General features: G+C 44.3%; 1 protein-coding gene across 1 annotated transcript in view; it reads right to left on the reverse strand.

Annotated features, from left to right (window-relative positions):
* Positions 1-383: 383 nt before the first annotated feature.
* The window catches only part of SYT16 (synaptotagmin 16), a 127,912-nt gene continuing 112,793 nt past the window's right edge, over positions 384-15,502 (reverse strand). Inside the window, exons 5-6 of the mRNA XM_075531699.1 lie at positions 14,429-14,618; positions 384-697 (exon numbers count right to left, since the gene is read on the reverse strand). Coding sequence (XP_075387814.1) covers positions 384-697; positions 14,429-14,618 — 504 coding nt within the window. The remainder of the gene's footprint in view (positions 698-14,428; positions 14,619-15,502) is intronic.

Below are 15,502 nucleotides of genomic sequence, written 5' to 3' on the forward strand. Positions count from 1 at the left end.
AAAGGAAGTGGTTGTAAAGAGTAACATTTGGCACTTCCCCAGCAATCTGGAGTTGCTCTTCAGCAGATAAGAGTAAGAGGAGCTTTGCTTCCTAATCTGAACTAAAACTGAAACATTCAGCACAAATTAACGCATCATCACTCACCTCAACTGGGGTAGCATTTCCCATATAGCACACTTGGCTGGATAGGTAGCTTTGTTTTGGATTCAGTATTTAAATCCAAACCAAACCTTTGAGAACCCTAACATAGTTGGCCACCTAGCACTCATAGGGAACCAGAATTCCTCTTGGAAAGCCTGTCTCTTAACAGCATGCTCGGGTGTGCTGACTTGGTGTCAGGAGTCAACAATTCAGGTGACCAATGAAGACGTCTGTCACAAAACTAGGACTCCAGCAGGGTGTGCCATCTGCTGACTTGCTGCCCTTTGGTCTTCTTCATTTCCTCCCAGTGGTCTTGCTCCTCTTCTCCACTGCTGTTTTGGCCCAGAGCAATCCAGCCGATCATCTCTTTACGTTTCATAGTCCGCCTGTTATAAACGGAAATCATCAACGTAACCTCAGAGAGCTGGAAGAGGGCCACCTGGAAAACCAAGGTCTCCTTGTAGACGGGATTGGGCTGGCCACGGCGAACGGACGTCTTGCAGCGGGACATCTCTTGGCCCACAGAATTGAGAAGAAGGAGCTTTCCATATGTATCTGAAAACATTCAAAAGACAAGAGGAGAAATATTAGTGCTTTCTGTTTTGCTAATTTTGTTGTAATATTGATGCCGGCTGCAAATCTCCAATTCTCCTTTGAACACACTGATCAGGGTCCTAAGGACTGGTACTTACTGTTGGACTAAGACATCTTACATGAATTAATAAGGAGAAGGATTATTACCTTGAATGCTTAATGTTGTATGTTGCCTCCTAGCCAGCACCTTACCGACACTCATGAGAACCCCACAAGTCAAGGGTTTGTGTATATATGCCTAAGCATGTATGTAGTAGTATTCACAGACATGCAAGTTTGCTGGTCCATGTTTTGTTCATGTAACACAGAAATATATACTTTTTGTTTTATGTTTGTTTCTCTTCTCACAGTCAAAATACTGATGAATGCCTGAATTTAAAAGTCTCTTCTCTCCTCATTCTCTCTTCACACTCCAGGTCACCTTCTCAATGCCCCCGGATTCACTGACAATTACCAAAGCTGTAGCTCCAGCCTAGACATCTGTCCCCAGCTCAAGACCCAGCTGAATCCCAAGAATCATCTCTTGAACTCCTCACCCTCAGAATAACACCGCCTACTCCAAAATTTGCTGCTTCAGCATTCATCATCTCTGTAAATGGTAGCACTGTCTCTAATTATGTAAGCAAGAAAGGAAAAATTCATTTTTTCGACAAATCTAGCTTCCTCATGCCTAATCCATGCAAAGTATCAAATTCTCCTAAATAGTTCCCTACTCTGCCTAATTCTTCCCACCCCCAAGGCCACTGAATGCTCATGGACGCACACGGGAAGTTCAGGGCACTGGTACCTTAGAAGCACATCACTGCATGTTTTCTAACTGATCTCCCAGGCACTAGATTGTCCCAACACAAATGTGATCGTGTCACGCTCGCTAGTAGACCAAGACCAAGCTTTCAATGACTTCCTACTAGTCTCAGGATAAAAGCCATGTGTAGTCTGTTCCCCTCTAGATCCATTGCTCGTGACTGTTGCTCTTACATAGTGCAAGCCTCTGATTGTCAACTACCTTGTGCCTCCCCTGACCTCTGCCCTTTCACTTCTGTACATGCTACTTCTTTACCTTAATACCTAGGTCCTGATGCCCCACCTTCACATAACTTCTATACATTAGTTGTGGAATGTCATTTTATCCAAAGGCCTTTGCCCAGCACCCCAGTTCTGTAATCCTCTACTAGGCAACGTCAAAACCCCACTATAACCTACCTGAGCATTTGTCATTCAGTTGCCTGTTGACTTGTTCCTAAACTCTCCAATGGCAGGGAGAGGGGCGGCCTTCTTTGCCACTGCATCTCCAATCCTGTACCTGGTGCCATGCCTGTGATTGTTGTGATTAGTTGCCATTCAGCTGGCTCTGACCCACAGCAACCTTCTGTATAACAGAACAAAATGTTGCCCGACCTCTATGGCTGCTGCTGTCGTAGTTATATACTCATTTGTCAATTTGAGAGGATTAAGAGTGAAGGGGTATAGTCTAGCCTGTCAATCAGGTCATAGCCCATGAGGCCTCCGTGTGGGCATGGCCTTCTCCTGAGGATTCTGGGAACTCCGGGATTCCTCCTTTAGGGTGGGAGACACACTCTCTCTCTGCTCACTCTCTGGGAGACACTGCAACTGACAAGACACATGGAATTACGCTAGTGCCCTGAGCTAGAGGAGCCACATGGAGACCCCTGCAAGTGCTGAGACGCTTCACTGTCACTGGATCCACAAGAATTTTCACCCACTTGCCTGTGATCTTCCTGCATTTGGCATCAATGCTTGTGTTTCATGAATCTGAAGAGGACTTTATAGATTGGACATATGGGCTAATATCGGACTTATGGGCTTGGACTGGACTGGCTGGGAAAGCATTCTTAATGTACAATTGCTCTTGTTTGTTTTTTAATCATTTTATTGGGGGCTCATACAGCTCCTTTCACCATCCAAACATACATCCATTGTGTCAAGCACAATTGTACATTTGTTGCCATCATCATTTTCAAAACATTTGCTCTCTACTTGAACCCTTGGCATCGGCTCCTCATTTTTCCCCTCCTTCCCACACCCTCCCTTCCTCATTCATGAATCCTTGATAATGTATAAATTATTTTTTTCATGTCTTACATTGACCAATGTCTCCTCCATTCACTTTTCTCTTGTCCATCCCCCAGGGAGGGGGTTCTATGTAGATCATTGTAATAGGTTTCCCCTTTCTCCCTCTATCTTACCCTTCCCTTCCTGGTATGGCTACTCTCATTATTGGTCCAGAGAGGTTTCTCTTTCCTGGATTCCCTGTGTTTCCAGCTCTATCTGTACCAGTGTACATGTTCTGGTCTAGCCGAATTTGTAAGGTAGAATTGGGATCATGATGGTGGAGGGGAGGGGGTCAAAAAGACTTTGGAGCCAGGGCATGGCACCCCATCACACTTGACTGGAAAACATGCCTAAAGGTCAACCAAACAGACCTGGATTTATAGGCTTTTCTTTTGCTGTTGGTGGTGGTAGTAGTTTTTTCTTGTTATTGTTTGGTTTTCTGGTTTGCTTTTGTTGTTTTGTTCTGCCTTGTTTTCATGCTTATTATTATCTCTGCATGTCTATCTAGATGAGGTTGGCAGGGTAAATAATCCAAAGGAGAAAACAGGGGGACCAATGTTTCTGGGGGGACATGGTAGAGGAGAGGCAGGGAAAGGAAGTGGAGGCCTAGGGACAAGGGAAGAACAAGTGATCTAAACTCAATGGCGAGGAGGGTGTAGGATGCCTGGTAGGGCTTGATCAAGGACAATGTAACTGGGAGGAATTACTGAAACCCTAATAGAGACTGAACATGATAGTGGGACAAGAGGAAATTAAAAGGAAATAGAGGTAAGAACTAGGAGGCAAAGGACATTTACAGAGATCTAAATACAGGCATGTACACATGTAAATATAGTTATATATAACGGTAGGAAAATAGATCTGCATACATATGTTTATATGTTAAGTATCAAAGTAGCAGATGGGTGTTGGGCCTCTACTCAAGTACTCCCACAGTACAAGAACACTTTGTTCTAATAACCTGGCATTCTGTGATGTGCAACTTCCCCACATGATCACTGAAGACAAAATGGGTACATAGCAAATGTGGTGAAGAAAGCTGATGGTGCCCAGCTATCAAAAGATTTAGCATCTGGTGTCTTAAAGGCTTGAAGACAAACAAGCATCCATCTAGCTCAGAAGCAACAAAGCCCACATGGAAGGAGCACACCAGCCTGTGTGATCATGAGGTGTCGATGGGACCAGGTATCAGACATCAAAGACCCAGAACAAAAAATCATATCAATGTGAATGATGTAGAGTGCAGAGCAGAGATCCAAAGCCCACCTGTAGACAATTGGACACCCCCATACAGAAGGGTCACAAGGAAGAGACGAGTCATAGTGCAGTATAACACTGATGAAACATACAACTGCTCTTGTATATAAAGCTCTTTCTTATACACATAAGATTTTCTATGAATCTGTTTCTCTAGTCTACCCAGACTAACACAGCTGCTATGTTGGCGTCCCTGGTTTCATCCACTGCATCAATCCATCTCACCAAGGGTGCCGCTCTCCTCTTCTGTCCTTTCATTTCATCAACCACGGCATCTGTCTCTAGCCAGCGTTCTTTTCCAGTGATAGGTCCAAAGCGAGTGAGCTGGAGACCTGTAACCATCACTGCCAAGGAGCACTCCGGTTATAACACATGTGAACTACCACGTGGTAGACCTCTATGAAACATGCCATAATGGATGTTGATGACTAGTGAAAGAGCTCAACTTCGTTTCTTTTAGCCTTCTGCTTTCAAATGTGCAAAGGAAGCTACACTCCTGGTTTTATAGCCTCTGCTCTAGACTGCTATAAAATAATGACTAAGATCAGAGCTATAGTCCTTAATGTATATTTAAAAAAATCACAACGCTGCCAACATATTTGACTATACTTACTAAAACTCCTGAATGAATGTTCACAAAGACAATCATTACAAATCATATTTATTATTTTTTTAACACTGATTTTAGTCAGGTCTTGACTATTCCCTCTGCAGTTTTCCTCACTAACTGATATGAGTACTAGACAGCAAACATCTACATGGAAGGGTGTTTCCTCAGTCCAATCATTCTGTACATTTGGTTCAATGCAGTCTGCAGGCTGATTAGTGTTTACTTTCCCACCTAACAAACAAGCAAACTTTTTTCAGCATAGACCCAGATCTCTGTAATTTACTGTTCTCTCCAAGAGCATTGTAAGATCGGAAACAAATTACAACCTGCCTTTTTCTTTCTATGTTGATCTTTTTTCTATTCCGGTTTGATGTGTTATTTTATGCACTTATCTGCTGAGAAACACAAGGTGTGAAATTACACTTCAGGTGTGAAAACACTTCTCTGTCTCAGAAGCAGGGCTCTCTACTCTTCAAACTGTGCTACAGAAAAAGCTGTCACAAAGCCGACAATGGGGGAGTGGGGTTTTGTTTCCACAGCTGCACAGCTACCTGATTCCCGCAGGAAAATTCCAGTCCAGTCACCAAACTGCTCTGGCCATTCTGCTGCCAGGACAGCAGCAGGAACTGAGTTCATCTTGCAAACAAACTCTTGCTCATTTCCTATTAGAACAATTTTGAGCTTTATCCTATCACAAGATCATTTTCTAATGATGAGAAAGGCCATTTACTATAAAACCATCCTCACTGAAGATGGCTTATACATACATGATAGAGATGAGCAATAATAGTGTTATAAACAGCCCCATCTCAGGATGCTGGGCTCGCGGAAGGGAAATATGTGTATAGTAGTTATATAATTTCATGTAACTTGAAGATATATAAAAGTGTAGGGATAGAGTCTAGCCTGTCAATCAGGTCACAGTCCGATGGTACCCCCTTGTGGGTGTGGCCTTCTTATAAGGAGGGCCCTAGGAAACTCCCTCTCTCTGCCTTCACCTTGCTGCTGGCAAGCTACTTTGAGACGCGCCAGAGCCCTGGGATGGAGTCACCGCTACTGGATCCACACAACGTTGCACCCACCAGCCTGTGCTCTTCCTGCATTCTGCATCATTGCTCTCCATTTCCACTTGATTATTATGGAGCTCTGGCTCCTCGTTCTGCTGCTGCTCCTCTGATAGCACACTTATCTTCTGGATGTGCAGGGCTTTGGGGGTCCAGAGGATAACCTCTACTTCTGGCTCTTGTTGATAAGAAGATCCCCTCTTCTGCTTCTCATGTTACACCCAGAAGCATGGCATCTCAGTGCATTGGCTCACAATCACTCCCAGGTGCATCCTATCAGTATCTTCCCCCGTGCAATATCTTACCAGACCCATGCAGGAAAAAGTCATTTGGGGGAGTTAAAGAATTTGGCTAGACAAGTCACATTCAATAATTCACAGCACCGGCAATTTTTATTTCCATAAGTAGTCACTTCTTTGACTACTGTCGCAGTTATTTATGTAATCTGTGCATATTTAGGTTTACCTACATGTTTATCAATTTCTTTGTTTATTATTTCACCTTGCATCTCACTATTCCCCCACTAATTTCAAAGTCAAATTTTTTTCATCCTTAAATATATCCTTTAGAGAAGTTCTGCTCGTGATGAACCCTTTTCAACTGTATGGAAATATCTTTACCCTTCACTCAAGCCACAGGATGCTAATTTGGGAATGTTTTTCCTCTGAGGAAAACCTTGACTGTGTTATCCCAAGATCCTCTGGATTATATACTTCCCAATAAGAAAGGTGTCCTCAGTCTTAACTGCCATTACTCTGTATCTAAAATTATCTCTACATTTTTGTTAAAGCAAGTCAATACTGACTCATAGTGACCCTAAAGGTCAGGGTAGAACTGCCTCTGGGCGTTTCCAAGGCTAACTGTTTACAAGGGTAGAAAGTCTCCTGATTAAAGCTTACATGAGATAAAATTCACAAGCCATGTGGTTTCCTATGTTCAGTCTGTCTTGGAATATTCCTGTGAGAAATAAATGAGTTCAAGTAGGTAAGGGATATCACATATGTACGCAATAAATCAGTACCATGTGTAAATTTTGAAAAGGATATAGAAGTCGGTCAAGATTCTTAGTAGCTGTTGTTAGTCAAGGCACTTCCAATTCACAGTGACCCCGCGCATCACAGAACAAAAGACTTCTCGTCCTGCACCGTCCTCACAACTGTTATCACAACTGAGCCCACTCTTGTCACTCCATCGTCTTCTAAATCCCTGCTCTTCTACCAAGCATGATGTCCTTTTCCAGGGACTGGACTCTTCCTAAGAGCCTGTCCCAACGACACGAGATGAATGGACTCTTTTTATCCTCACTTCTTAAAAAAGCTTCCTGGCTGTGCTTCTTCCAAGACAGATTTGTTTGTTCTTCTGGCAGTCCAAAGCACATTCAAGAGTCTTTGCCAGCACTGTAATCTAAATGCATCGGTCTTCTGCGGTCTTCATTATTCATTGCCCAACTTTCTCATGCATGTGAGTCGATTGAAAATAGTATGATTTCAGTCAGGCTCGTGTTAGTTCTTCATGCATGTGAGTCGATTGAAAATAGTATGATTTCAGTCAGGCTCGTGTCCAAGTGACATCTTTGTTAACACTTTTAAAAAGGTTTCATAAGTAGATTTGCCCAAAGCAATACACAGTTTGATTTCTTGACTGCTGCTTTCACGAGTACTAGTTGTATATCCAAGTAAAATGAAATTCTTAACAAATTCAATTTTTTCCCATTTCTCAAAATGTTGCTTATTAGTCTAGTTGGGAGAAAGTTTACTTCCTTGATCATGAGGCATAATCCATACTGAAGACTGTGTTATTTTATCTGTATTAGTGCTTCAAGTCCTCTTTGTTTTCGGCACTTAGTGTTCAATCACCTGCAGGTAGCAGGTGATTGTGAGTAAGCCTTTTTCCAATCCCGATGCCAAGTTCTTCTCCAGTCCAATTTATCAGATTGTTTGCTCTGCATACAGATTGGATAAGTGTCGTGAGAGGATGTCCAGACACACACCTTTCCTGATTTTAAACCTCACAGGATCCCCTTGTTCCATTCAAACAACCGCCTCTTTGTATAAGTACAGGTTATACACAAGCTCAATCATATGCTCTGGAATTTCAGTTCTTCACAATGAGATCCATAGGTTAGGCCTGAGTCATCAGCAGCATTAAAGTATCACTCATGGCTGTCAAGTCAATTACAACTCATAGCACACCTCTGGGGCAGAGTAAAATTGTTCTTATGTTGAAGCCCGTTGTGTCAGCCACGGTGTCAATCCATCTCGTTGATGGATCTTTTGCTTTTTTTAATTGATCCTCTACTTTACCAAGCATGATATTCTTCCCAAGAGAGTGGTCCTTCTTGATTAAATGTCTGTGGGCCAAAGTCTAGCCATCCTTGCTTTTAAGGAACCTTCTGGGTGTACTTCTTCCAAGAAGAATTTGTTTGTTCTTTGAGCAATTCAACTTATAGTCAACATTCACCAACACCATAATTCAAATTCATCTGTTCATCTCTCCTCCTCATTATTCATTGACCAGCTCCCACATGCTTATGGGAAATTGAAAATGCCATGGCTGAGGTCTTACACACCTGAGTCCCCCTAGTGACATCTTTTTATCTTAACATTTTAAAGAAGTCTTTTGCAGCATGTTTGCCTAACGTAGCATGCCATACGATTTGACCGCTCCTTCCATGAGCGGTGTCCTACACTCCATTTGTGAAATGCCTCCTTCTAAACTTGATAAGTGCTGTTTCCCTTCCCCTCTAGTAGCAGCCACTGTGGATGTCTAACAAGGTTAATACACGAATGCTCTAAGTATTGTCATTTGGGATGTAATTATGTGGGGCTAATCATGCGCATGCTGAGAGCTGGGGGACTTGTTTTAGCAAGAGGGGACATCTTAATGATAGTTTCTGGCAAGGACGATTATGTGTAAACAATGTAGTAACACACTGTGGACGTGGTTTAGGGCAAAGATGAAGATAGAGAGAACCTGCCAATAGAATAGCTAATATGGTTTCCTTTATGTTGTTTAACATAGCACTTCAATCCTTAATGCTAGCATGTTAACCTCATTTAATATAGAAGAAAATTAAATTCAGGGAGGTGAAATGAAATGTCAATGCCGTGCAGCAAAAGATATGCTAAGTGTTGGATAAATGACCTTTCCTGTGAGTCACACTAAAAAGATCATCATGCATTTCTAATTTTTAATGGCAACTCTTTCAAAGATATCAATAAATTCACACTGAAATTTTGGATGTACCTAGAAGTGCATCCCACAAGAAGATGGTTTTCACCTGGACAGCCAGCTGTGTACAGGCCTGGCGACTGCTCTTTGCCATTAGATTTCTAGACCAGCTGAGTTCGTTCTATCAGCAATAACGACAACTATATTATTAGACACTGACCACATGTACTAAACGAATATTACTTTGAAAGTCCCTAGAAGCATCCTTGAAACATTTTTACTTGGCTTTAGCTAAGACTAGTTTTATCCTCCTTTTTCATTATCCAACTTTATCGTCCCAAAAAAGAAAGACAAGAGGAATCAGTATGTTTGTATGTTGGCATTTTCAAAGAATATGCAAGAACCCATGGACTGCCAAATGAATGGGCAAATCAGCTTTAGAAGAAATTCAGCCATAAGGTTCCTTACAGGTGAGAATAGGGAAACATTGACTCTCTTAAGGGAGACATCACATTAAGAAAGAGCAAACACTGGAGAAAGACATCCTCTGACAAAGTGGAAGAGCGGGGAGAGAGGACATCAATGTAATGTATTGACTCAATGGCAACAATGGAGTCAAACATATCAAAGAGCGTGAAGGCAAAGCTTTCTCCTGTTCCACATAGAGAACCCAACCAAACTCACTGCCCATTCACATGTTACTTAGGGAGGATGCTGTAGAGGAGGCCCTACGGCTAGATGTTTGGCATCCCGTCTATCTGGCAAAACTGGAGCCAAAGGACCAGGGTGGGATCTTGAGCTGTCATTCTAATAAAGAGATGAACCATTAGCTGCAGATGCCCCTACCGATGACCAAGACCTTTATTTTACCCACTTCATACAGCTGACCTAGACCAGACCAGACAACATTTTCTCCTGTATTTTACAACTATTTTTTCAAATGTACAGAAAATTTGAAAAAGGCATACGGTAAGCTTCCATATGCCCACCTAAATTCTTCAATTATTACATTTGCCATCTGTGCTCTACCCTTCTTCATCGTAGCCATCAATGTCCTTTACCCATAAATATCTTCATATGCACATCATTAACTAGCACTCTATATTTTATTTTTTATTTAAAGCTACAATTTACACACCAAAAACTGCATAAAGCTTAGTGACATTTGAGGAATTGTCATCCTTAGGAAGATACAGGGCATTTCTATTACCCTGGAAGTTCCCTCATGCTCCTGTCAGTTCATCCTAACGCCCACCATCCCTGAGCTCAAAACTCTGCTCTCTGTCACTGTAGATGAGCTTTGCCACTTCCAGGCTGTCCTACAAACAGAATTGTGCAGCAGATTCCAGGCCGTCCTACAAACAGAATTGTGCAGCAGGTTCCAGGCTGTCCTACAAACAGAATTGTGCAGCAGGTTCCAGGCTGTCCTACAAACAGGATTGTGAAGCAGGTTCAGAGACTTGAGGTGCTGAAGGCCTCCATTAATTCTAACTTTTATTTCTGAATAATGTTCCAGTATAGAAGCAGATCTTAGCTTGTTTATTCCTTCATTTGTTGCTGAGTCTCCTTCCCTTTTGCCCCGATGGTAAAGCTGCGGTGAATTGTCTTGTCAACCTTTTGGGGTGGGGGCATATATTATTAATTTGGGGTAAATGACTAGGAATGGAGCTGGCGCATTCTTAGTGCATGTCTAGTTGAATTAAAAATGGGTGGGGGAGCCAAGCCTGTTCCCAAAGTGCTTGCTTCTTTTGACAATGTATAGTCCCGCTGCCCCCGCAATAATGTTTGTTCCCTATTGTTACGATGCTCGGGGAAATGAGTCTTGTTCATTTTACCCCTGAGTTGGGCATGTGGTAGCGCCACCCATTGTTAAGAGTGGCTGCACCATCCCGTGTGCATCAGATAAGTGTCTGTCTCACAGTGGGCTGTCCTCTCACAGAGCTCACCGCACAGGGCGGGGTCCAGGTGGGCTCGCATCTCAGTGGCTTCTCTCTGCCAAGACCTTTACCGAGCACCCAGGGATGATGACTCAAACGTTTGACATATCACAACGATCATGTGCCAGAGCCAAGTTGGTGAATTCCAAGCTTCGAGATAACTTTAGAAGCAAAGCACTAGATCACAAATGGTGTCCGGGTTTCCAGCAGCATTCAGAACGTCCCTATTATTCGGGAGAAGAAACACTGCTAACACTCAGGTTCTGTCTCTTCTCTCCAGAAACTTTCCGTGAGCTTCACCTCTACGGCAGGATACTTTCACAAAGAAGGTCAGTGAACCGGAGCTGAGGCTCAAGTCCAGGATTTATGGCCCTGCTCCTCCTAAAATGCTCCCCACACATTTCAGAAATGCTTGACCCTCACAGGCAGCTTTCTCACAGGGACATAGGGGTGTGGGACTCCGGCAGCCACCTCCTGTCCTGCCATGACTCCACTGTGATTTCCTACTGGCTTCAGGTACCAGCCCTTCTACCCTGCTTTCCTCGGAGCCTGCTCAGTTCTCTTCTGAAATTCATGTTCCCTCATCGGCTCTCTCTTGTCTCTTCCATATGGACACTAAAAATCTATTTCAAGCTCGCCTGAAAACTGTGAACACAGTGCTAGTGATGTCATGAAGTGAGACATAATGAAGAACGAATGGCAACGGCTTCTGAAGCACTCAGAGCACCGAGGTCCCTTTCCCAGTCTCCGCAGAAGGAGTCCGTCCTGTCTCACTCCCTCCTAATCAAGCTGGCTTCTCCTCAAGCACCAACATTCTAGATAAAGAAAAGACCAAACAGAACGACTTCTTACGTTCACTGTTGAATTTTCTGTTTTAATTACTTTCATTGCAACAACGTGGTTTACTATTGCTCTGGTTGCAAGGGACCCACCAAGCCCACTGCTTGTGAAGCTGAAACGTGCCATGTACTGAATGACAAGCTGGTTTAAACTTCCGGAATAAAATAAACGCCTGCATAAAGACTCGCCCTTTTTTCCATTCAGTTTTAAATGCTTGTTGCAAGTATTTTCTTTTCTTTGGAAATCATGAAGACGCAGTAGCACCATCCTCAACATCACACTTTTCTATATTATCATCCCTGCCTAGAGCGCACTGCTTCGCACCCATTCTGCGAAATAGGATGGTATGCTGCTTGGACGTTGCACAAACACTTGTGTCTGCAGGCGGCCCAGGACTCCGGATCACACTGACCTGGGGGCTGAGGACCCAGCAGCGCCTGCTCTCGGGGCCTCAGCAACCCCTGCTGCTGAGCCCTGCTCCATGGTTGCTGCCTTCTTTCACAAGCCAACTGCTAGTAAGCCCAGCTCACCATGAGAATCTTCCCAGGGAGGGAACGGCCTGGGTCAAAGGGGGCAAGGGGCCCAGAACCAGGACTGGAGTGCTTTCCATCTGTGTCCCGTTGGACCACACGAGACAAACACAGAGACCAGAACTGCTGAATCGTAGGAGCTGAAGGGGAGCCTGGGTTAGGGGCTCAGGCCCACAGACTTGTATGTATTGGACATTACCCGAATGGACATTAAGCAAACACAAATCTATAGGTGTAATTATGACTTCCATTTTACAGATATAAGAGCCGAGACTCGGGAAAAATGAAAACTGTGGCAGCGAGGAGGTGGCAAAGCCTGGATTCAAAATGCCATCATTTTCAAGCCCCCAGACAAGGCGGTCTTAAGCATCATATTGTGGTTTAATGGTGGAATTCCCAACTTCTGTAAAGGAGATGGTGGTTGCTTCCCATCCGAGACACCATGCGGACGACTACCAGTCATCTGCCCATGGAGACCTGCCTGTTGCCATGATGATGAATGGGGTTCCGCAGAGCTTCCAGAACGAGGGAAACTGAAAGGAAAGGGTTCGCGATCTCCTTTCATAAGGCACCCAAGGAAAACACTTGTGGGTCGCAGCAGACCAATGGAGTCTCCCCAGGTCTGGGCCCAGCTCAATGGCATCTAAAAACAATAGGCTTCGCGTGTGCTCACTGGTACCACCGGCATACAAATGAGAGCTTCTCAGCCTGGGAAGCCACCATGGCTGTGCCATTCCCCCAGCCCCATTCCATCCATTCACACCTGGCTCAACGGTTCCAGTCAGCGCAGTGCAGAACTCACCAGCTCCCAGGAGAGTATGAAGGAGACTGGCCAGAGGTCTGCAGAGAAAGAGGTGACTCCAGATCTTAAGTAAATCCAGAGCTATTTTTTAAAAAAATCAAACTTTGTCTGGTAAAGAAACCCTAGGAGTGGAGTTAATAAGCATCATCTGTTAAATAATTTGAATTTGAATGAATCAATCTCTCTCTCTCTCACTCTCTTTTTCTCTCCTGGCTCTCAGCAGTGATACAGAATTTGGTGTAAACACCTGCTTTATTCTGTTACTCAGGATTCTGGGACTCTTTTTTTTTTTTTTTACTAACTAGCTTTAATGGCATTAATTCAGCTTGCCTAAAGAGCCGCCCTACTGCACAGAAACGTTGTGGACTGCGGCAACATTGAGAGCAAAATAAAGAGTGAACATCTATATTTGGTTTAGGTGCTGGCTTTTAGCTACTATCTCTGCTAGCTCTTGATATGCTGACAGGAGTCCAATGCACATTGACTCAGTCTACCCCATACACATTTACTCATTGCACCTTTATTTCAATAAGACCTTGGTACCTATGATGGACGAGCTCATTCAGCCTCCACTCCACCTCCTTCTGATTTACCCGTCTGTACTTGAGAAGCTGGAAACCCGGCACACCGGCAAGCCCTCTTTCTGCCAGAGCTCTAGATATGAATTACATTTCACCAAGTGGATGCGCTCGCATGAGCTGTGGGTACCATCTGGGCTCGGCAGATACCATCTCCTCTTGGCCTCATTTAATCTGTTTTTGCCAGACAAGTTAGCTCATAAAAAGGTAAGCTACGTGTTTAACATTATTCCAATAGTCACACTCCAACCTTTTGTGGGTTGAGAGGAACTGAGGTCATGGACAGAGGCACCAGGTATTTGATTCTGGCTTCCTGAACCCTGTGCTGTGCTATGCAGTGCTACCCAGGGGTGGTTTCAGAGGGTTAGCTCCCCTGGGGGTCCATTCCATTTAAATCCAAAAGCAACTCCGAGAGATAGTTACAAATACTCTTAGGCTCTGAAGGAGTCAACTGATATCCAGAAAAGATAAGTCAATGGCACGGCCTCAGAGAAAATGGTAGAGCATGAAGTTGAAGTCATGGTCGCCTATTCAACGCTTGGACTCGGCCTTTCTAAAGCAGATTTTACTTGCTCTTCCATATCATTTTTACTAAGAGGACCTCTTCTTTCCTCCTAAATAGATCAATTTATATAGAAGCCAACCTCTTGTCCCAACACGTGCCTCCGAGTTGAAGAAGTCTCCCATCTGACTAACTAGAAAGGGACTCAACCCTCAGGGCTACCGCTTCCTGAGAGCTGTTGTAAACCTGCCCAAGAACTTCTAAACTGAAGCATTCAGGTGCAAGCAGGGAGGCCTCCTCCTCACTGGTGGAGCAGACAAGCACTTACCAGGCGCTCGGTTCACAGCGAGGTTTCGGAAATGGCTGCCTTTGATGATTTCCACGGATAATCGCCCCGTTGTAGCATTGTAAGACAGCCCCACCAATAGCTCCGGTGCCCCTCCATAGGCCAAGGACCGCGTAGAGGAAGCACTGTCACTGTGCGCGGCTGCAGATGCGCTGAGCTGAGCCTCCCCACTCTGGAGGGAAGAACATCAAAGACTCCATTGGCCCACACTGCACTCCGCTCTCTTTGACAGCCAGTCGGTAGTATGTTTGGTGAAATTGTCACCCAATCTCAACAGCTGCCAAAGATTACTCAGGGCGCACTCGGTGTGAATTATAATGGGCCCGGGGAACACAGTCATGGATGAGATCCTCTGCATTATTGGCTGACATATTTGTTTCAAGAGCCGTTTCCCCTTCAGCATTTCCTCTCTGAAGGCAAAAACGGACAAAGACGTGATTCCCAGTGTAACTCAGACCCTCTAAGATACATGGAGAGCTAATAGTACAGTTAATAAAGATGGACACTCCCTCCTGTGCAGTGTGTGCTGGGAGGTGTCCATGGTTATTCACTCTGGGCGCGAGTTTTATTTCTGTTCTCTGTGGCGTCTCAGTGGATATGTAGCCGTACAGGAGGCAGTTTGTCTGGCTACTACAGGACACTTGCAGCGAGTTCTTTTGCTTGAGGTTGTGAGGTGTGTGCCAGATGCTAAACTTTGCTTCCTAAGGAAATGAATCAAACGGAAAATGACTCCTTGACAACTGTTTGGGAGAGAAACTGACACAGGGATCCCAATAGCTACAAGGTGGGCTCAGGGAGTGAGTCCCCAGCTTCTGGTCATGAAGACCCACCCACCGTATGCTCCAGGCACAGCAGGAAGAGAAGAGAAAAGACCACCAGGAGCTGAAGCGAAGTTGAGACCTGGAGGGAAGCAACTCTGCTGAGATTGGCCAGCCAGCCTCCCTGACCACCATCTTCTCCACCAGAAACGAGTGCACTGCCTTTTGCTTAGACCTTTCTTACCTCATATCATTTCCTAGAGCTCCTTATAAGAAACCCCGATAAGTAAAAGTGTAT

Source organism: Tenrec ecaudatus, chromosome 14 (assembly GCF_050624435.1).
Source record: "Tenrec ecaudatus isolate mTenEca1 chromosome 14, mTenEca1.hap1, whole genome shotgun sequence".
NCBI lineage: Eukaryota > Metazoa > Chordata > Mammalia > Afrosoricida > Tenrecidae > Tenrec > Tenrec ecaudatus.